This window comes from Schistocerca americana, chromosome X (assembly GCF_021461395.2).
Source record: "Schistocerca americana isolate TAMUIC-IGC-003095 chromosome X, iqSchAmer2.1, whole genome shotgun sequence".
In the NCBI taxonomy this organism is placed as follows: domain Eukaryota; kingdom Metazoa; phylum Arthropoda; class Insecta; order Orthoptera; family Acrididae; genus Schistocerca; species Schistocerca americana.
The window spans coordinates 794,587,918-794,611,896 of NC_060130.1; the positions used below are offsets into that span (position 1 = coordinate 794,587,918).

Consider the following 23,979-nt stretch of genomic DNA (forward strand, 5'->3'; position numbering starts at 1 on the left):
CCAGAGACGGTGCAGCCAAGCCCGTTCTTCGTTTGGTTTCCTAAAACCGAAAACGCGAGGGATACAAAGAAACTGGACACGGGACGGTAGCAGGGATCGAACCCGAGCCAAAGGCCAAGCAGTATAGTGCGCTATCATCTATGCCATGAGAACAACTGACACTCACACTGGACTCGCATTCGGGAGGACGACGGTTCAATCCCGCGTCCGGCCATCCCGATTTAGGTTTTCCGCTATTTCCCTAAATCGCTCCAGGCAAATGCCGGGATGATTCCTTTGAAAGGGCACGGCCGACTTCCTTCCCCGTCCTTCCCTAACCCCATGAGACCGATGACCTCGCAGTTTGGTCTCTTCCTCCAAACAACCCAACCCAACAACTGACACTAATTGCATCTGGCGGGCTGCTTGAATCTGCCCGCGTAACTGCCTGACTGGCTAGCTTCAATTCTAATTAACTCGGAAACGGCACAATGTATCGAATTTTTTTCTTAATAATTATCAGCGCTACCTACCCTGCAAAACCCTTATAAGCTCTCTATCCAAAAATTACTTTCCAGCCACCAACGCAAATAATATTAGTACACCTATCTGTAGATCAAGTAGCAAATTTATATGTTACTATAATTCTCATGATGCTAAATATAATTAAATAATATACTATTTTACCTATACAGTTCTATATAATTATTTTAGCAATATCAACTAAAATAAAAATAAAGAAAATCAATGTCTCTGTACTAGTGTAAAAAAAGTCAATGTCTCTGTACTAGTGTAAACGGCATTACAGTTGTGTAAATGAATATATGATCCTTTCCAAACATAGGACATCATCGTCAAATGTTACGATATATCATAGCATCTGTGATACTCATATGTTTTTAAGCTCTTTGTTTGTATCAACACATGTGGTGCGCGGTAGAAATCATCTCAGTGAAAAATCTTAAGTGTTCAGTGAGAACAATTTACGTGTGCAACAATAAGAATCCAGTGGGAATGCATTTACATCTGCTGGACGAGTTTTATGAAAGCAAACACTCGAAACCGACGTTTCACGTAAGTCACATGCAACGAAAATCTGTAACGCAACCATCTGTGTGTGGCGTGTTTATAATTATGTATTATTTATATTTTAGGACAATTAATCTGTAAAAAAACACACCACATGTCTTAAAGAAAGCATGTAAACCGTCTGAGGATGAATCACAACGATTCGAAACCGGTAACGGTAGCCTTTGAATAAAGGAACTGAAAGTAAATTTGTGGCTGGTTGCTGTCCTAACACCATCAACATTTGTCTTCAAACAACAGCCACGGTCTCCATCATGTCATCATATGACAAAATTGCTTTCTAGACTGTTTCTGACCATCCTGAATGCAACAAATAACTGAGGATGTCGATCGTAAGTGATACTTTGGTATGAAGAGATTAGCAAGAAGAAAAATAAGGAACTGTAGACACACCGCACTGAGTTTTTTTAAATTAGTAGTGTTACTGGGGCAATCTAGAATTTTGTTGAGACATGTATTTTTCCCAGCGGGCTTAGAAAGTCCCTGTAATTTTCCCCACCTCTAAAACTCTAAAAAATTGGCTCTAAGCACTATGGACTTAAAATATGAGGTCATCAATCCCCTAGACTTAGAACTACTTAAACCTAACTAACCTAAGGACATCACACACATCCATGCCCGAGGCAGGATTCGAACCCGCGACCGTAGCAGCAGAGCGGTTCCGGACTGAAGGGCCTAGAACCACTCGTCCACAGCGGCCGGCTCTCTAAAACTCTACATTCGTGCTTCTGATCGACTGACAAAGTAAATGTGATATGCGAGTGTGTGGTCGTGGGAAACACAGGGCGCTTCGTGTGTCGGTGGCAGGAAGCAGGTCCGCGCGCCGTCCACAGCCCACAGCTGCTTCGCCAAGAATAGCGCCACAGCTGCCGCTTCCACACATCGATTCGCTGGGCTCCCAGCTTTAGCTCACCCCTTCACATTTTGCGCCGCGCACTCTTCCCTCATCGGAAACAACGCACCGTCGACTGCAAATCGGGCTTTTACTAGACAGCGTACAAACAGCCGCTTGGCCGAGCTCCAGAATATTTGGCTTTCTCTCTGACCTTACTGACAGCGCGGGATAGCGTCCACTACTCTTTCGAAGGTTCAAGCGTAACGGTACGTTTCAATAGCGGAATAGTTACAGTGTTCGAATTGGGGCCTGAAGTCATCAGCTAGCAGTGGTGATACCGCACCAACGTCTCCATATGGTCACAGTTTCATGTATTATACGTACGCAATCAGTCGGTGATGAAGTCAACATAGACAAACGATTGACCGCAGTTACCTGACGTACCAATCCGGGTATAAGGTTAGATAGAGGGTTGCATTAAAGTTGAAAGACAGTAGAGTATCAGTTGTCATTAGATGAAAAGTAGAATGAAATTTTCACTCTACAGCGGAGTGTGCGCTGAAATGAAACTTCATGGTAGATTAAAACTGTGTGCTGGACCGAGACTCGAACTCGGGACCTTCGCCTTTCGCGGTAAAGTGCTCTAACAACTGAGCTAGCCAAGCACGACTCACGTCCCGCCCTCACAGCTTTAATTCCGCCAGTACCTCGTCTCCTACCTTCCAAACTTCACAGAAGCTCTCCTGCGAACAGAACTAGTACTCTTGGAAGAAAGGATATTGCGGAGACATGGCTTAGCCACAGCCTGGGGGTTGTTTCTAGAATGAAATATTTCACTCTACAGCGGACTGCTAGTTCTGCAAGGTTCGCAGGAGAGCTTCCGTGAAGTTTGGAAGGTAGGAGACGAGGTACTAGCGGAATTAAAGCTGTGAGGACGGGGCGTGAGTCGTCCTTGGGTAGCTCAGTTGTTAGAGCCCTTGTCCACGAAAGGCAAAGGTCCCGGGTTCGAGTCTCGGTCCAGCACACAGTTTTAATCTGCCAGGAAGTTTCAGATGAAAAGTAATTTCACGTGTTTCTCAGAGACGTAACAGGACTAGTACTGGTCATGTCATACAGGGTGGGCAAAGCAGAACTAGCCCGGAAAATACACTCCTGGAAATTGAAATAAGAACACCGTGAATTCATTGTCCCAGGAAGGGGAAACTTTATTGACACATTCCTGGGGTCAGATACATCACATGATCACACTGACAGAACCACAGGCACATAGACACAGGCAACAGAGCATGGACAATGTCGGCACTAGTACAGTGTATATCCACCTTTCGCAGCAATGCAGGCTGCTATTCTCCCATGGAGACGATCGTACAGATGCTGGATGTAGTCCTGTGGAACGGCTTGCCATGCCATTTCCACCTGGCGCCTCAGTTGGACCAGCGTTCGTGCTGGACGTGCAGACCGCGTGAGACGACGCTTCATCCAGTCCCAAACATGCTCAATGGGGGACAGATCCGGAGATCTTGCTGGCCAGGGTAGTTGACTTACACCTTCTAGAGCACGTTGGGTGGCACGGGATACATGCGGACGTGCATTGTCCTGTTGGAACAGCAAGTTCCCTTGCCGGTCTAGGAATGGTAGAACGATGGATTTGATGACGGTTTGGATGTACCGTGCACTATTCAGTGTCCCCTCGACGATCACCAGTGGTGTACGGCCAGTGTAGGAGATCGCTCCCCACACCATGATGCCGGGTGTTGGCCCTGTGTGCCTCGGTCGTATGCAGTCCTGATTGTGGCGCTCACCTGCACGGCGCCAAACACGCATACGACCATCATTGGCACCAAGGCAGAAGCGACTCTCATCGCTGAAGACGACACGTCTCCATTCGCCCCTCCATTCACGCCTGTCGCGACACCACTGGAGGCGGGCTGCACGATGTTGGGGCGTGAGCGGAAGACGGCCTAACGGTGTGCGGGACCATAGCCCAGCTTCATGGAGACGGTTGCGAATGGTCCTCGCCGATACCCCAGGAGCAACAGTGTCCCTAATTTGCTGGGAAGTGGCCGTGCGGTCCCCTACGGCACTGCGTAGGATCCTACGGTCTTGGCGTGCATCCGTGCGTCGCTGCGGTCCCGTCCCAGGTCGACGGGCACGTGCACCTTCCGCCGACCACTGGCGACAACATCGATGTACTGTGGAGACCTCACGCCCCACGTGTTGAGCAATTCGGCGGTACGTCCACCCGGCCTCCCGCATGCCCACTATACGCCCTCGCTCAAAGTCCGTCAACTGCACATACGGTTCACGTCCACGCTGTCGCGGCATGCTACCAGTGTTAAAGACTGCGATGGAGCTCCGTATGCCACGGCAAACTGGCTGACACTGACGGCGGCGGTGCACAAATGCTGCGCAGCTAGCGCCATTCGACGGCCAACACCGCGGTTCCTGGTGTGTCCGCTGTGCCGTGCGTGTGATCATTGCTTGTACAGCCCTCTCGCAGTGTCCGGAGCAAGTATGGTGGGTCTGACACACCGGTGTCAATGTGTTCTTTTTTCCATTTCCAGGAGTGTATTTCACACACGTTAAGATAGGCAACCTAACTTACATCATCCGCACCCAGGGCAAATTGTGTAAGTTGGGCTGCCTGTCTTGAGGTACATAAACAATTTCTGGGCCCGTTTTGTTTTTCCCACCCTGAACATGCCGTTAATCGCCAATATTTTTGGAATCGTTGAAGAACGTGGTGCTACGAAGGTGAATGAGTATTTTTCTGTTTATATAATCCACGAACATTTCTTTTAGATATTAAAGCATATATGTATTTTTAAAGAAACGACTTACTTTCTAAAGGTGTCCGAGAGAACTTGAAACTATGAATACACTGACATGATACTTTTTGTGGTTGCAGCTAAAATGGTCGAAAAATTATGACAATGTTTTGCATACGATGGCTAAAACAGTTCAGTTTCAACTGCTTTGAAAAGTTTACATTAGATAGCTGGCCGGAAGCCGTTTATCTTCGCAAGTTTGACCTTCATATTTACCAAATTACCCGCCTGTTTGTTTGTAAAAGATTTCACAACAAACCGTAACAAACGACATATTATTATACATATCATTTTATATGTTCTCGAACATCTTTGAAAAAAAGTAAGTTCTTCCATTATAAAAAGAAGCTGCTGCAGTACGTTAGCGTACGAAACAGCTACTGGCGTTGTCTACGCAATTAAAGACTCATCCCACTGCGAACTGTGATTTATCGAGAAGTCTTGCTTCATAATCTTCAACGGTTTCGAAAATAATTATGATATTTTACGCACACTGTACAGTAGCACAATGGGCAATGACATTAGTTGTAACGTCAAAAATTTGGCGGACGGTAGGCTTACCTATATGGAGCAGTGTCCAGAAACACAGTGTACAACCTAAGAAAGGTCAAGGCCTGTTCGGAGTTTTATGCAACGTTTCACAACTGGCTGTAATTTCTTAAACGTCTCTCTGTGCGCGGTAATTAGTCTAATCTTGTCTTCGCAATATCTACGGGTCCGATATGTAGGTAGTTTTTGTAATTCCAAGATTCGTCACTTTAATTCTAGAAACTTTCTAAGCTTTTGCCAGTTCAATTCTTTCTGCATTCCCGTGTTACTCTCCGATAGGTTAAACAAACCTGTAACTATAAATGCTGCTCTTCTCTATACACTGGTGTCCAAAATTAAAGCAACAAACCGCTATTTCCCGGTCCTGTGTCTAATTCAGGATATAATCATACAAACTGTCAACCAGATATCCGTACTACCGTGTTCTGCACCGAAGATGACATTCCGGTCAATGGACAACCATGCGAACGATGCAGTCAGGGCACTTATGAAAGGAAGTAGTGTTTGACGGGTAGCCCCACATCCACAGTCGTTGGGTACACAGTCGCAGACTGTGCAGTATGGCACGGAGAACATGCCTACCATACTCTCTACGATGGAGGGCCAAAGAAAGAAAGCAGGACAGTCGCAAACTGATGTGGCCCGATGGCTTAATGTGAATCGCTCTGTTGTTTCTCGGATGTGGTGGCGACAGTTTATAGAGACAGAAAGTGTATCCCAAAGACCAGGGCAGGGCCGACCAAGTGTGACTTCAGAAGAGTGGGCCATTATTTGGCTGTGAGGGCACGACAGTACCACATTAGTACTGCATAGCAACTGCCATGTGAGCTCACAGTATCCACTGAACATTTTGTAACGAGCCAAACGGTGTGGGTTGGGTTGTTTGGGGGAGGAGACCAGACAGCGAGGTCATCGGTCTCATCGGATTAGGGAAGGACGCGGACGGAAGTCCGCCGTGCCCTTTCAAAGGAACCATCCCGGCATTTGGAGCGATTTAGGGAAATTACGGAAAACCTAAATCAGGATGGCCAGACCCGGGATTGAACCATCGTCCACGCGAATGCGAGTCGTGTGCTAGCCGCCACCTCGGTCGTTGCTAAACGGTGTGCCGAAGGCTCCGGCAGAGTGGTCTTTATTGTCGGAGACCTGCAGTATGTGTACCTCCGACGCGTTTTCACAGAAGGGAACGTCTAGAGTCGAGTCATCAGCACGCCACCTGGACGGTCGAATAGTGGGTCAATGTTCTTTTCGAAAATGAGTCCTGATATAGGCTGGACAGCGATTTTCGATGGATTCGCATTCGCATCTGGAGGGAACGTGGAACACGATTTTGGAACTCAAACATTGTGGAAAGAGACCGATATCAAGAAGGATTCCTAATGGTGTGGGCACCACTCACATCGCTCTTCATAAAACTGTACGGGTGAATCGGCAAGGTTTAACTGCTGTCAGGTATCGTGTCGAGACCTTGGGACCTCATTTGCGGTTGTTGCGAGCTGCTGTGGGCTCAGACTTCGTACTGATGGACGATGATTCTCGACCTCGTAGAGTACGGGTCGTTGATGTTTTCTTGGAAATGGAAGATATTGCACGCATGGCGTTGCCTGCTTGCTCTCCCGATTTGAATCCCATAGAGCATGTCTGGGATGCACTAGGGAGACGGCTTGCATCACATCAGCATCCACCAATCACTCTCCAAGATTGCGAGCAGCTCTGCAGGAAGAGTGCGCATTGTTACCTCAACATGAGTCTGATGACATCATTCACAACATGCTCCGTCGTTGACAGGCGTGTATTGCTGCCACAGGTGGTCACACCCCATACTGAGCACATTAACCAGTTGTCGGAATGTGTGTGCAAATCCATTAGGTTGGAAAAAAAAACGAAGAACATTTTTGTCTACCTTTATGCATGTTGCAGTTGTTTACGGTCTGTATTCTTTATATTCTTTATACTTTACTATCACCTATTTATACTGCTTTGTGGCAAAATAACCGCAACCTTGTAAAATTTCCGTTTGTTGCTTTAATTTTGGACAGCATTGTACACTACTGGCCATTAAAATTGCTACACCATGGAGATGACGTGCTACAGACGTGAAATTTAACCGACAGGGAGCAGATGCTGTGATATGCAAATGATTAGCTTTTCAGAGCATTCACACAAGGCTGGCGCTGGTGGCGACACCTACAACGTGCTGACATGAGGAAAGTTTCCAACCGATTTCTCATACACAAACAGCAGTTGACCGACGTTGCCTGGTGAAACGTTGTTGTAATGCCTCGTGTAAGGAGGAGAAATGCGTACCATCACGTTTCCAACTTTGATAATGGTCGGATTGTAGCCTATCGCGATTGCGGTTTATCGTATCGTGACATTGCTGCTCGCGTTGGTTGAGATCCAATGACTGTTAGCCGAATATGGAATCGGTGGGTCTCGGAGGGTAATAGAGAACACCGTGCTGGATCCCAACGGCCTCGTATCACTAGCAGTCGGGATGACAGGCATCTTATCCGCATGGCTGTAACGGATCGTGCAGCCACATCTCGATCCCTGAGTCAACAAATGGGGACGTTTGCAAGACAATAACCATCTGCACGAACAGTTGGACGACGTTTGCAGCAGCATGGACTATCAGCTCGGAGACCATGGCTGCGGTTACCCTTGACGCTGCATCACCGACAGGAGCGCCTGCAATGGTGTACTCAACGACGAATATTGGTGCACGAATGGCAAAACGTCATTTTTTCGGATGAATCCTGGTTATGTTTACAGAATCATGTGGTCCCAGCCGTGTTTGGCGACATCTCGGTGAACGCACATTGGAAACATGTATTCGTCATCGCCATACTGGCGTATCACCCGGCGTGATGGTATGGGATGCCATTGCTTACAAGTCTCAGTCACCTCTTGTTCGCATTGACGGCACTTTGAACAATGGACGTTACATTTCAGATGTGTTACGATTCGTGGCTCTACCCTTCATTTGATCCCTGCGAAACACTACATTTCAGCAGGATAATCCACGACCGCATGTTTCAGGTTCTGTACGGGCCTTTCTGGATACAGAAAATGTTCGACTGCTGCCCTGGCCAGCACATTCTCCAGATCTCTCACCAATTGAAAACGTCTGGTCAATGGTGGGCGAGCAACTGGCTCGTCACAATACGCCAGTCACTAATCTTGATGAACTGTGGTATCGTGTTGAAGCTGCATGGGCAGCTGTACCTGTACACGCCATCCAAGCTCTGTTTGACTAAACGCCCAGGCGTATCAAGGCCGTTATTACGGCCAGAGGTGGTTGTTCTGGGTACTTATTTCTCAGGATATATGCACCCAAATTGCGTGAAAATGTAATCACATGTCAGTTGTAGTATAATATATTTGTCCAATGAGTACCCGTTTATCATCTGCATTTCTTCTTGGTGTAGCAATTTTAATGGCCAGTAGTGTGTATGTTCAATATCTCGTGTTGGTTCCATTTGGTATGGGTCCCGCACACTCGTACAGTGTTCGAGGATGGATCACATGAGTGTTTCGTTGGTAATATTCTTTGCAGACTGATTGAATTTCAATAGTATTCTGTCAATGTACCGTAGTTTGTCACCTACTCTACCTACATCTCAACTTATGTGATCGTTCGAGTTCATAACACTGCAAATTGTTACACCCACGTATTTGTACGGGATGACCGATTCCAACTGTGACTCATTGATATTTCGTTCTTTAAGTGTAAAATTTGACATTTCTGAACATTTAAAGCAAGTTAGCAATCTTTCCACCACTTTGAAATCTTATTTATATGTGACTGAAATTTGTGCTCCTTTTTTCAAAGAGTAGCCTACTTCTTTATAGATAATTGCGTCATCTGAGCAGAGTCTGAGGTTACTGTTAGTATTGTCTCCAAGGTCATTAATGTACAGTATGAACAGCAAGGCTCCCAACACATTTCCTTGGTGCACACTCGAAGTTACTTCTACATCTGTCTATGAATCTCCATCCAGAAAAAAATGCTGTGACCCCCTACCAAGAAACTCTCAATCTACTCACGTAACAGTCTTGGCGCCCCATATAATGGTTCAAAATGGCTCTGAGCACAATGGGACTTAACTTCTGAGGTCATCAGTCCCCTAGAACTTAGAACCACTTAAACCTAACTAACCTAAGGACATCACACACATCCATGCCCGAGGTAGAATTCGAACCTGTGACTGTAGTGGTCGCGCCGTTCCAGACTGTAGCGCCTAGAACCGCTCGGCCACCCCGGCCGGCCATATAATTGTACTTTATATGATAAACGTATGTGTGGTACTGAGTTAAACGTCTTTTCGACGTCAATAAACACTGCATCTTTTTCTCTGCATCTACCTGACTGTCATAGGTGGATGAAGAAGCTTACAGAAAGAGCATCCGCATTAGAAACAAACAGAGAAATGGGACACGGCAGCTGTGCGCATCGGCAGCAAGTAACCACGGCGAAAGACTGATCCTGCTGAATTATAGTCATTGTGCTACACAGACAATGGTGAAAAGATGACAACCAGTTTGAGTCCATGGCATTGAATAAAATCTATTTTACGACATCTAAGAAGTTTAAGTACCAGCAATCATTGCAAAAGTTCAACGGGGCGGATTTTTATGGATGAAGTGGGCGTCATTCATGTTTTATCTGGAAAAAAGCTGTATTATCAAACAGGTAGCGTTAAATGAGACATTCGAGAAGATTAGAACAATTATCGGATGGAAGAGTCGAATAAAAATGTGAAAGCTATCCATCTCGACTAACCGCACTATATGGTACCAGCTCATATGCTCTGCAATGATGCTTTGTCAGTGGTCACGCTTCTGTTCCACAGCGTGAATTTAGTACGCGCGATAATTACTGGATTTTTATGAAATGAATTTTATCCATTGTGGATGGTAATTCATTTAATGTCACCTAGCCAGGTATTACGAACTGTCAATGCTTTCAAAACATGTAAAATCAAGATGATGAAGACCATTCAAACAATCAAATTAAACAAAATGCGCTTTTTGTCTACAGATATATTTTCGTCAAATGCTGCCTTACCACTCGCAATTGTCCCACTTGTATCTGTGTAGTCACCAGCAAATAATTGTTTTGTATTTATACAGTGATCTCCAAAACTACAAACATGTACATGAATGTATAAACACCTGAAGATGGGCGCAAGCTCGAAACCGGTCGTGTGACAAATAAATAACCTTTTATTGTGACTGGTAGCGGATATTTTTCTACACCCCATACTGCATTTTCATTGTGATAAGGGACTCTCTTCAGGGACAACGTTTTGTGACCCAGATGAAATGGAAGTTTCAACGTGAATTTGACAGTGTACTGCTGTTTACCTTTTTTTTCCAAAGAGTAGTCGAGAGATGGGCTCAACAATGTAATGAGCTCACTACTTTAAATGGAAGCTATATTGAGTAGTAACTTCGTATAAAAGAAGAGTCACTCCAAGTACTTGGGCAGTTTGAGCGATGAGGTATAGAGAAGCTTTAGACACAATATACGTTTAAGGAGGCATTCGTAAAAAGAAGGAAAGAAGCAAAGAAAGAAGGAGTATTAGGGTTTAACGTTTCCTCGACGACGAGGTCGATAGAGACAGTGCAAAGAAACCGGTTTGGGAAAAGAGTGGGAAGGAAATCGGCCGTTCTCTTTCAAAACGAATCATCCCGACAATCGACTCAATTGATTTAGTGAAGTCAAGGAAACCTAAATGTGGGTGGCCAGGCAAACCAGTGTCGACTCGAGTATGAGTCTTGTGTCTCACAACTGCGCCACTTCACTGGGTGGAGGTTCATTTGTACTACATTCCGTGGTTGTAAATGGAAAATACGAAGGATATTAGGAAAGTAAGTTCAGATCGGTCAAGAAAATCGGTCACTGTGAAAATCTAATAAAGCTTTGCACATATGTGTTCGACAATGTCTCTAGTATGCCTGTCGGTTGCATCACTTCGCTCTTTTCAGTTCTGAACGCACAGTGAGCTGATAATGATGCGTAGAAAATAATGTCTCCCGCCAAGCCTGAGGCCCTGGTCAGAGATTTCGCCTGATGTTATGCAGCCAATATTACAGAACTGCCATAAGGTTCCTACTTCGTCACAATTCAAAAATGGTTCAAATGGCTCTGAGCACTATGGGACTCAACTGCTGTGGTCATCAGTCCCCTAGAACTTAGAACTACTTAAACCTAACTAACCTACGGACATCACACACATCCATGCCCGAGGCAGGATTCGAACCTGCGACCGTAGCAGTCGCACGGTTCCGGACTACGCGCCTAGAACCGCGAGACCACCGCGGCCGGCTTCGTCACAATTCTCGGTCTCAATGTGCAGGGGCAATGAAAATGCTCCTGCAGCGTTTTCGCTGGGAACTGTTTAATCATCCGCACTACAGCTGGTAATTGGCTCCCTCTGTGTTTATCTCTGCTCAAATTAACTACTGGCTATGAAGACAACATTTTCGCACAGACAACGAGCTATAGATGAGCGTAGAGAATTAGCGGGAAGCACAGGCGGCTGCCTTCTGTGACGATGGTATTGGAAAGTTGGTACAACGCTACGACAAATGTGTAAGTCGCAGTGGTGACTGTGTAGAGAAGTGTCTGGAATCTGTAGCTAACTGTTGCAGATAAAACATTTCTGATTATCACAGTGGTTTCCATTTTACGATCATTCTGAACTTACTTTCCGAAAAACTGTGGTATATGAAGTCACAATACAACAAAAATACCATGCACTTTGCTCCTTACTGTGCTTTGCAGAGTAAAGATGTAGATATTATGCGGTTCATTGGCCAATACGCCTACATCACAGTTCCTATCTCAAAAATAAGTACCTCAGATCGAACAGATAACACTGAATGAAAATGATTTTAAAATACGAAGATGAGACTGTTCTACCTGCCATCAAGGTCATTTATATGTAAAGCTCTGCATTTGTGCACAACCAATGTTTGAAGGTTAACAATAAAAAAAAAAAAATAAAATAAAAACTACGTAAGCACAAACCACTGAAGAAACAATGCCACCTACAGACAATTACTAGAAGCAGATTCCCAAGAGCCATAAATGAGATAGTTATTTGGCTAAGAAACGAAACATTTGTTTCAAACAATCTATTTTTACTCATCTACGAGGGCTGTTTTCGTCTGTTACCGATTGGTCGCAAAATGAAAACCACAGTGAAAATTAAAAGTGTTTCAGTTGCAACACTTTATACGACTTCCAGCTACTTCTCTATGTAGTAGCCTCTCCGACTTACACATTTCCTACATCTACATCTACATGGATACTCTGCAAATCACATTTAAGTGCCTGGCAGAGGGTTCATTGAATCACCTTCACAATTCTCTATTATTCCAATCTCGTATAGCACGCGGAAAGAATGAACACCTATATCTTTCCGTACGAGCTCTGATTTCCTTTATTTTATCTTGATGATCGTTCCTCCCTATGTAAGTCGGTGTCAACAAAATATTTTCGCATTCGGAGGAGAAAGTTGGTGATCAGAATTTCGTGAGAAGATTCCGTCGCAACGAAAAACTCCTTTGTTTTAATTATGTCTGTCCCAAATCTTGTCAGTCCTATCTGGTAAGGATCCCACACCGCGCAGCAGTATTCTAAAAGAGGACGGACAAGCGTAGTGTAGGCAGTCTCATTAGTAGGTCTGTTACTTTTTCTAAGTGTCCTGCCAATAAAACGCAGTCTTTGGTTAGCCTTCCCCACAACATTTTCTATGGGTTCCTTCCAATTTAAGTTGTTCGTAATTGTAATACCTAGGTATTTAGTTGAATTTACGGCTTTTAGATTACACTGATTTATCGTGTAACCGAAGTTTGAGTTCCTTTTTGCTCTCATGTGGATGACCTCACACTTTCCGTTATTTAAGGTCAACTGACACTTTTCGCACCATTCCGATGTTTCTTCTAAATCGATTTGCAGTTTGTTTTGAACTTCTGATGACTTTATTAGTCGATAAACGACAGCGTCATCTGCAAACAACAGAGGCCGGCTGCTCAGATTGTCTCCCATATCGTTTATATAGATAAGGAACAGTAAAGGGCCTATAACGCTACCCTAGGGAACGCCAGAAATCACTCATGTTTTACTCGATGACTTTCCGTGAATTACTACGAACTGTGACCTTTCTGACAGGAAATCACAGATCCAGTCACATAACTGAGATGATATTCCATAAGCACGCAATTTCACTACGAGCCGCTTGTGTGGTGCATTGTCAAAAGCCTTCCGGAAATCCAGAAATGCGGAATCGATCTGAAATCCCTTGTCAATAGCACTCAGCACTTCATGTGAATAAAGAGCTAGTTGTCTTTCACAGGAACGAAGTTTTCTAAACCCATGTTGACTGTGTGTGAATAGACCGTTTTCTTCGAGGTAATTCATTATGTTCGAACACAATATATGTTCTAAAATCCTGCTGCATATCGACGTTAGCGGTATGGGCCTATAATTTAGTGGATTACTCCTACTACCTTTCTTGAATATTGGTGTGACCTGTGCACTTTCCAGTCTTTGGGTACGGATCTTCCGTCGAGCGAACGGTTGTATACGATTGTTAAGTATGGAACTAATGCATCAGCATACTCCAAAAGGAACCTAATTGGTATACAGTCTGGGCCAGAAGGCTTGCTTTTATTAAGCAGATATTTTCGTAGCGTTGTACCAACTTTCCAGTACCCCTGTCGTAGAAGACAGCCGCTTGTGCTCTCTGCCAATTCTTAACATTGGTATGAAAACTCGCTGCCTGTGCCAAATCGGTGCCCTCATAGCGAACGGTTCATGTGAGCAAAGAGATGAAAATCAGAGGGAGCGAAGTCCGTGCTGTATTGTAGATGATGATACGCTTCCCATCGAAAACGGTACAGACGTGTCTTTGTTGCAGCTGAAGTGTGAGGTCAAGCACTGCCACGTAGAAGGACGTTGTCTGATGACGACACTCCTCTTCGCTTGTGGTGAATTGCCGTTCGTAGCCGATTATCTCGAATCGTCTGATCCACTAGCTTAACGAGATCTTCGGCTGACACTCACTTCCTTCCCTTACCGCCTCCACCGTGAACATCTGTAAAAATGGTTCAAATGGCTCTGAGCACTGTGGGGCTTAACATCGGAGGTCATCAGTCCGCTAGACTTAGAACTACTCAAACCTAACTTAACCTAAGGACATCACACACATCCATGCCCGAGGCAGGATTCGAACCTGCGACCGCAGCAACAGCGCGGTTCCGGGCTGAGAACATCTGTACGTTCTGTTTCGAAGTTCTTGCACAGTTGCCGCACTTTTGCTGCCACAAATGACAGTTACGTTATGGCGGCTGCATGAAATCAGGAAGAACCCGTCAGCATTAAGAAATTCAATAACAGCTCGCACTTCACATTTTTTGTGGCAGACTCTGTTCTAAGCATCTTTACATGCTCACTATGCTCTCAGAACCGAAAACTGTGACATGATGCGATCGATGGTCATACTACAGACACTACGCAACATATCTGAGCAGAGTTTCCTTTGATTTTCACTGTGGTATTAATTTCGCGGTCGATCGAATCTTGAAAAATAAAAAAGTAGCTCACGTAATACTTACAGAGTCTTATTTCCCAAAATCGAAGTTCGTGTGTTGGCTGATCGTTCCTCCCGTACTTGGCACTCAAATGCAAATACGAAAATTCGATGAAATGATTAAGACAAAATGGGATGGATCATTAACAAGAGAAATATTTGGGCTTCCTACAACATTTTTGGTAAACAGTTTGGAATACAGTGATCAATAGGTTACTATATTTTGACTAAAGTTCAGTCTTGATCACACCATTTACGTTTCAATGACATAGGTAACCAGTTTCGGTTATTTTTACATAACCATCATCAGACCCATGGCTCCATTAGGATGGTAGGCGGAGCTCTCCTCAGCTGCTACGAAGGCATCAGTTGACTTCGTAGCAGCTGTGTGTATTATGATTGCAGTTGTCCAAACAAAAAGGCACAGCGTTCACTTCAGATGGTGCAACAGAAATGGTAACTTTGTAACTAGTCATTTGCCATGCGGTGTTAATAGAACTCTGTATCTCCATGCAGGTATTTGGTTGTACAAGGGGCGATCAAAAAGTTTGCTTTCGAAAGCCATACAGTCCAGAATCGGTATGCCAATGGGGCAAAATGTCCATGACCATTGAGGCAAACATCCCACCAGCGCACAAGGTATTGTAAAATACCTTGTCCTGCTGCTTGCCTTCTGCAAATCCTCGTACAACAGGAATCGTCGACCTTTCAAGGCCTTTTTTAAGGGATCGAGGGCGTGATAATGGCATGGGGAGAGATCGGGACTATGGGACGGGTGATCTAGTGTCTCCCGCTTGTCAGTAATGGCTGGCCTCGTAGGTCGAGAAGCGTCTTGTGTCGAATCTCGACCAACGCAGAACTTGGCGCACCATTCCACAACGGTAGTTTTCGCCCGACATGCTGCCCGATACAAATTCTTCATTCTCCGATGGATTTCTTCGGGTGTTTGTCTTTCGGCAGCCAACATGAGACTAATATCATGTTGGTTCTGTAAGGGCGCAATTGGTAATAAAGCCGCCAAAGTTCACGTTTCAGGAAGAACCGCATTTACCACAAGCACGTCGGTAAGGCACGATTGCCAAGCTCATCCTTGCCTTTATGTCGGTGCTTAGATACCCGCATCGGTGTCGTGCTATGTTGCGGAATGGACGATAAAATATCGATCATGTACCGTGACCAGCGCTTCGCCATTTTGCAGGTGTGGTAAATCAAAAAAATGTCTGCGATAAAGCTTGTACAGCTTGAAAAAATATGTAATTGTCTGTATCCGGTATTGTTTCTGAACCGTCTGCGTTTCTCTAGTCTTTAGATCGTTTATCCTTCGAACATCTGATTCCTGCAAATGCAGAGTTTTACAGATAAGTGATCTTGATGAGTGATGGAACATACACACCTCCTTATTTTAAAATGCTTTTCACTAGTTGTTAGCCGATCGAGCTTCGGCACTTCAGTTCTGAATGAATTAGAACCCAAATAAAGTAGATCTCGAGTGCTCCGTAGCAAAATAGTCCTAGCAACATTATCGCTTACTTGTACTCTGCGGTCACATTAAGGATTCAGCTGATAACTGTGAAGGGAAGGAAGTAGTTGAGCTTCCAGTAGAGTATTGACAGGTCCATATCACGTGATTTGCGTAACATAATAGCAATATGAAGATACTGAGAACAGAGTAAGTGAATAATATGGAGTCCTGAGGCACATATTTCCTTCCATGTCTTCTCCCAATAATTGTCTCTTCATCCAACAATTCTGCTCCTTGCTGATTTTTTATCGAGTGTTTTTTAAAACCATTAATTATTATTTTGCGTGACTTGAATAATTAGGAAAGTTAAATCCAAATTACTTTCATTTACTTACTTTTATTGTTCCAGACCATCAGTAGCGTCAGTACGCTTCGCCAGATTGTGTACATTTAGGTCTGCGGTATCAGTCTAATTACCGTAGACAAGTCGTATAAGACGTTCATAGAGCGTCCACAAATTTTGTAGTCAGGAGTACGTGCTGTTTTATGGTATGTATTTCGAAAGACATCAAAGATTATGACGTTTATATGGATGAACAAAAGCACAGAACTGGTTTTCAAAGCGCGTTTTTGTGGTCGTTCTCTAATATGTGATGACGGGAACTCATGCGTTTGGCAGTCTCGGGAATTTGGCATTCATTCTGTAAACAGTCTTGGAGGACTGGCTACAATAACCATCTGAAATTAAGTACAATACTCCGGTGGTGTTATTATATTTCACAACTAAAGCTGTGTTGCGGTCGTGTCACTTGATTGCAGAATGTGCTTTATAATGCCCGTATCACAAAGCTGCGAGGGCTTACACTGGCCACTATCTGATTCCTAAAAAATGTAACTTTAACTTATTCCCCTTTCGTAATCATGTGTAGAATATAAGATGAGATCGTGCCATCGACAACCATTCGTACCATCAGCAGATATGGAAGATTCAATATCGACAGTGTATGTTTACGAACTATAAGCAGTTGCAAACATCTTTTGCGGTTACTGTAAACTGGCCGAACCCAAATCACAAATTTGATCAAAATGTTGAGAAATATTATACGTAAACCGATCAAAGGGACAATTTAAGAGAAACATATATCCTGCAATGGATAATTACTCATTTCCATTTAGAAAATGTTTCATTTACACTAGAGTTCTAACTTGCAAAAGACAGGTCGAAGCTGCATCGTCGTGCAGTTGCCGTAGCCATTAATTTTGAAAAAGTAAAGAGGTGGAAGATACAAACAAAGCTCATAGTTAAAGGAATTATGTGATTATTAGTTCTGGACACAATCTGCGGTCTAACGGACGTTGATAATCTTCATGTTTTAGTTTTAAGTTTTCCTGCGGTAGGATAACCAGTTGCACTATGTACGGGATGATAAAAGTTGTGTTGTGGAAGCTGTCAACAACAATGTCAAATGCAGAATTTGGTGAAACAGAGTTTGCGTTCTGTATGTTTAATATAAGTGAGTCGCGCGCCTACGTAGAAAGGCACTGGTTCACAGTTCCGGTTGCAGTCCTGCGTTTCAGTAGTTCAAGTAACAAAATGGAACCCCTTGCACACTTACAGTTGCCACCATTTACAGCTCAGGTATCTCCAACTACAAACCGACCCAAAGTAAATCACGGGCCTGGACAACACTGCAGCCGCAGCAAAGTCAGGCGCAGACTGTCACCCTGCCGCATTTATTACAGTTAAAATACGTATATGCCATAATTGAAGAGACTACTGTCTGAATATCCGAAAGGAGTAATAGCAATTTCATTGCTGGTAAGAGATGAAACTTCGGTGACATTCAAGTAAATTCATCAGTTGTAGCTTCTATATATGTACTTTCTTATTGCTAATACTATCCTATCCTCATCTGCATGCTTTATCCGTCACTACACGCATCTCGTTGTTTTTTTTCAGTTAATCTGTAATTTGCGTTGGCGTTTCCTCGTCCTTTTCTGTAGACATGCTTCATTATCTTTAACGTGGACATTTGATAAGAATTGACGCTTCTAGCACTGGTCACTCGTTTTCTTGCTTGTTTTTTATTTTCTGCGATGTACATCTCCCACATTATGCTCACGTTAAACTATTATACCACCTCCACACCACTGCGTTTGTTTTGTTATTATTGTGTTTCTTCAGTAAACAAAAACGTCAACAACTCTAACAAGGCCTTTTGGTCACTATGTGGTATTGAAACATGAGAATCATGTGGGCTGAAAATAAAAGAAAAAGAAAACGGATGTATGCATGTAAATACATCTCCCCGTGGAAGCAGAAAGAGGCGACGACACCTCACAAGTTACATTGGCTTGATTGGATAAAATGAAATGCATGTGGTGATGGAAAAACAAATTTGGGAGTTGCGTAGCCAGTTTCAGCGTTAATACAGTAGTTCAGATAAAACTTTGTACTAATTCTTCCGGAAATTTAAACATGTTAATTTATGAGAAGTGAATTAATATTTGCATGACTATATGCTATTAGAACGTTCTTGACATCGTAGGGACAGAATTTTAAGCAAAGTGGCTAATAGCATGGAAATTACATGGTACTTCTACGCCACTAATTCTGTGTTTATGTATAGAGGACATTAAGTGCTTAACTAATCCTTAGAGACGGTCACAGTTTGCTCAGATTGACAACATCGAGAAAGTCCCTTATATTGAGAGACTCTTCCAGTAACCCCATTGGTTACGGAATATTACGTCTGTTTATTGCAGAGAAGTATGGTTAGTGATGCGGAGTTTGTCAGTGACTAAGTGCACTTGATGTTTTGGTCTGTGGAAGTCGGAATAGCACTCAGCCGGGAGCTTCAGGTACAGAATTAGGATATTTGAACAACGTTTAATTACGTTGTGGAGTCGAGACATCTTTTATTATTTAAGATTCACGTTTGCCTTTCTGTGAATACTATAACTGACGACTTTTGAACTGTTGTTTTGTGTTTAATTTGCCAAAAATTGTTTCACGAGATTTTTTCAGGCGTTCAGTAAATTGCTGTTTCTGTCTTTCTTTCTTTACAGTAGATGCACTTAAACGTGGTATATACGAGTTCGTCTAGAGGAGGACAACTCCTTTCTACAACATACTCTACACGGATATTTTATGAAAAGTAGCATATTCTTCTACAGAAATAGATATCAGTAAGAACTACTGCTCAAAACGGAGGAAGTAATTGCTGAAACCTGAAGGAACCAGGTGAAACACGTGTACGTAAAATAAACACATACAATTATTTATTAGTATCTCACCGAAGAAGAGTGTCAAATACATTTAATGAGATGATGCATGAAATATGATGGGTGACATGTTGAGTCATATGGTACCCTCATTGTATCTTATTTTTGATTCGTTAGTATTTGGACTATTCGTGTATTAGCTGTTGCTGTGTGTCAAGGGCAAGGGCAATGGCTCGCGGACGTTCGTATTTTTGGGAGGAGGAGCCGGCCGTGATACTCACGGAAGTGCTGGAAGGGTCCGTCGATGTCGAGGTAGGCGTCGGACTGGATGAGCTCCGACATTTCCTTGCTGTTGCGCACACCGTAGCACAGCAGCTCGAAGTGACTGGCGATGGTGGACATAGCGGCGCGGCGCAGCGCGGGAGGCTGGTTCCGGAGGGGCATCTTGGGGCCGACTGGCGCACACCGCAGCCGGCAGCCGACAGCTATTCCCGGACCACATACCACCTGCCCCCGCCACTGCGGCACCAGTCTCAGCCACCAAACGTCAGCCCCGCACTCACTGAGGTCAGTGGCACACTCTTCGGACGCCATTATAATCCGTATTGGCACTGTTGGCCACTAAAATTGCAACACCAGGAGAGAATGCAAACGACGAAATTTTACTTACTTTGCGTATACAGTACGGTTCATCAATGGAGCCTACCATAAAGTTGGAAAGAAGGAAGATTGGGATTTAACGTCCCATCGGCATCGAGGTCATTAGAAACGGAGGACAAGCGCTCATTGTTTTAAGACTGTGGAAGGAAATTGTCCGCGCCCTATCAAAGGAACCATTCGGACATTTGCCTGGAGCGATTTAGGGATACCACGGAAAATCTGAATCTGGGTGGCCGGACGCGGATTTGAACCGTCGTGACCGCTACGGTCGCAGGTTCGAATCCCGCCTCGGGCATAGATGTTTGTGATGTCCTTAGGTTAGTTAGGTTTAACTAGTTCTAAGTTCTAGGGGACTAATGACCTCAGCAGTTGAGTCCCATAGTGCTCAGAGCCATTTTTTTTGAACCGTCGTCCTCCAAACTGCGAGTCTACTGTGATAACCACTGCACCATTTCGCTCGATAAGGTGAAAACTACCATGAGCACTTAAACAGAGAACCGACTCGTGGCGATAACATAATAGACCTTCTCGTGACAAACAGATCCGAACTATTTTAACAGTTAACGCAGACCAGGGAATCAGCGATAATAATGCGGTTACTGCATCTATGATTTCAGCCGTAAATAGAAATATTAAAAAAGGTAGGAAGATTTTTCTGTTTAGCAAAAGTGACAAAAAGCAGATTTCAGAGTACTTGACGGCTCAACACAAAAGTTTTATCTCAAGTACAGATAGTGTTGAGGATCAGTGGACAAAGTTCACAACCAACGTACAATATGCTTTGGATGAGTATGTGTCAAGCAAGATCGTAAGAGATGGAAAAGAGCCACCGTGGTACAACAACCGAGTTAGAAAACTGCTGCGGATGCAAAGGGAACTTCACAGCAAACATAAACATAGCCAAAGCCTTGCAGACAAACAAAAATTACGCGAAGCGAAATGTAGTGTGAGGAGGGCTATGCGAGAGGCGCTCAATGAATTCGAAAGTAAAGTTCTATGTACTGACATGGCAGAAAATCCTAAGAAATTTTGGTCTTATTTCAAAGCGGTAGGTGGATCAAAACAAAATTTCCAGACACTCTGTGACCAAAATAGTACTGAAACAGAGGATGACAGACTAAAGGCCGAAATACTAAATGTCTTTTTCCAAAGCTGATTCTCAGAGGAAGACTGCACTGTAGTTCCTTCTCTAGATTGTCGCACAGATCACAAAATGGTGGATATCGAAATAGAAGACAGAGGGATAGAAAAGCTATTAAAATCGCTCAAAAGAGGAAAGGCCGCTGGACCTGATTGGATACCAGTTCGATTTCACACAGAGTACGCGAAGGAATTTGCCCCCCATTCCTGCAGCGGTGTACCGTAGGTCTCTAGAAGAGCGTAGCGTTCCAAAAGATTGGAAAAGGGCACAGGTCATCCCCGTTTTCAAGAAGGGAGGTCGAACAGATGTGCAGAACTATAGACCTATATCCCTAAAGTCGATCAGTTTTAGAGTTTTGGAACACGTATAATGTTCGAGTATAATAACTTTTCTGGAGACTAGAAATGTACTCTGTAGGAATCAGCATGGGTTTCGAAAAAGACGATCATGTGAAACCCAGCTCGCGCTATTCGTCCACGAGACTCAGAAGGCCATAGACACAGGTTCCCAGGTAGATGCCGTGTTTCTTGACTTCCGCAAGGCGTTTGATGCAGTTCCCCACAGTCGTTTAATGAACAAAGTAAGAGCATATGGACTATCAGAACAATTGTGTGATTGGATTGAAGAGTTCCTAGATAACAGAGCCCAGCATGTCATTCTCAATGGAGAGAAGTCTTCCGAAGTAAGAGTGATTTCAGGCGTGCCGCAGGGGAGTGACGTAGGACCGTTGATACTCACAATATATAAAAATGACCTTGTGGGTAACATTGGAAGTTCACTGAGGCTTTTTGCGGATGATGCTGTAGTATATCGAGAGGTTGTAACAATGAAAAATTGTACTGAAATGCCAGAGGATCTGCAACGAATTAATGCATGGTGCAGGGAATGGCAATTGAATCTCAATGTAGACAAGTGTAATGAGCTGCGAATACTTAGAAAGAAAGATCCTTTATCATTTAGCTACAATATACACTCCTGGAAATTGAAATAAGAACACCGTGAATTCATTGTCCCAGGAAGGGGAAACTTTATTGACACATTCCTGGGGTCAGATACATCACATGATCACACTGACAGAACCACAGGCACATAGACACAGGCAACAGAGCATGCACAATGTCGGCACTAGTACAGTGTATATCCACCTTTTGCAGCAATGCAGGCTGCTATTCTCCCATGGAGACGATCGTAGAGATGCTGGATGTAGTCCTGTGGAACGGCTTGCCATGCCATTTCCACCTGGCGCCTCAGTTGGACCAGCGTTCGTGCTGGACGTGCAGACCGTGTGAGACGACGTTTCATCCAGTCCCAAACATGCTCAATGGGGGACAGATCCGGAGATCTTGCTGGCCAGGGTAGTTGACTTACACCTTTTAGAGCACGTTGGGTGGCACGGGATACATGCGGACGTGCATTGTCCTGTTGGAACAGCAAGTTCCCTTGCCGGTCTAGGAATGGTAGAACGATGGGTTCGATGACGGTTTGGATGTACCGTGCACTATTCAGTGTCCCCTCGACGATCACCAGTGGTGTACGGCCAGTGTAGGAGATCGCTCCCCACACCATGATGCCGGGTGTTGGCCCTGTGTGCCTCGGTCGTATGCAGTCCTGATTGTGGCGCTCACCTGCACGGCGCCAAACACGCATACGACCATCATTGGCACCAAGGCAGAAGCGACTCTCATCGCTGAAGACGACACGTCTCCATTCGTCCCTCCATTCCCGCCTGTCGCGACACCACTGGAGGCGGGCTGCACGATGTTGGGGCGTGAGCAGAAGACGGCCTAACGGTGTGCGGGACCGTAGCCCAGCTTCATGGAGACGGTTGCGAATGGTCCTCGCAGATACCCCAGGAGCAACAGTGTCCCTAATTTGCTGGGAAGTGGCGGTGCGGTCCCCTACGGCACTGCGTAGGATCCTACGGTCTTGGCGTGCATCCGTGCGTCGCTGCGGTCCGGTCCCAGGTCGACGGGCACGTGCACCTTCCGCCGACCACTGGCGACAACATCGATGTACTGTGGAGACCTCACGCCCCACGTGTTGAGCAATTCGGCGGTACGTCCACCTGGCCTCCAGCATGCGCACTATACGCGCTCGCTCAAAGTCCATCAACTGCACATACGGTTCACGTCCACGCTGTCGCGGCATGCTACCAGTGTTAAAGACTGCGATGGAGCTCCGTATGCCACGGCAAACTGGCTGACACTGACGGCGGGGTTGCACAAATGCTGCGCAGCTAGCGCCATTCGACGGCCAACACCGCGGTTCCTGGTGTGTCCGCTGTGCCGTGCGTGTGATCATTGCTTGTACAGCCCTCTCGCAGTGTCCGGAGCAAGTATGGTGGGTCTGACACACCGGTGTCAATGTGTTCTTTTTTCCATTTCCAGGAGTGTAGTAGTTAATTCCATAAATCACCTGGGAGTAGGCATTAGGAGTGATTTAAAATGGAATGACTACATAAAATTAATCGTCGGTAAAGCAGATCCAGAACTGAGATTCATTGGAAGAATCCTAAGGAAATGCTGTCCGAAAACAAAGGAAGTAGGTTACAGTACACTTGTTCACCCACTGCTTGAATACTGCTCACCGGTGTGGGATCCGTACCA

At 44.7% G+C, this 23,979-nt stretch overlaps 1 protein-coding gene across 2 annotated transcripts in view; it reads right to left on the reverse strand.

Annotated features, from left to right (window-relative positions):
* Positions 1 to 20,047, reverse strand: part of LOC124555088 (EIN3-binding F-box protein 1-like) — a 577,244-nt gene extending 557,197 nt beyond the window's left edge. For both annotated transcript variants that reach the window (XM_047128883.1, XM_047128882.1), the window contains exon 1: positions 19,854 to 20,047. In XM_047128883.1, the coding sequence (XP_046984839.1) occupies positions 19,854 to 20,016 (163 nt within the window). In that variant the 5' untranslated portion in view covers positions 20,017 to 20,047. The remainder of the gene's footprint in view (positions 1 to 19,853) is intronic.
* Positions 20,048 to 23,979: the final 3,932 nt, after the last annotated feature.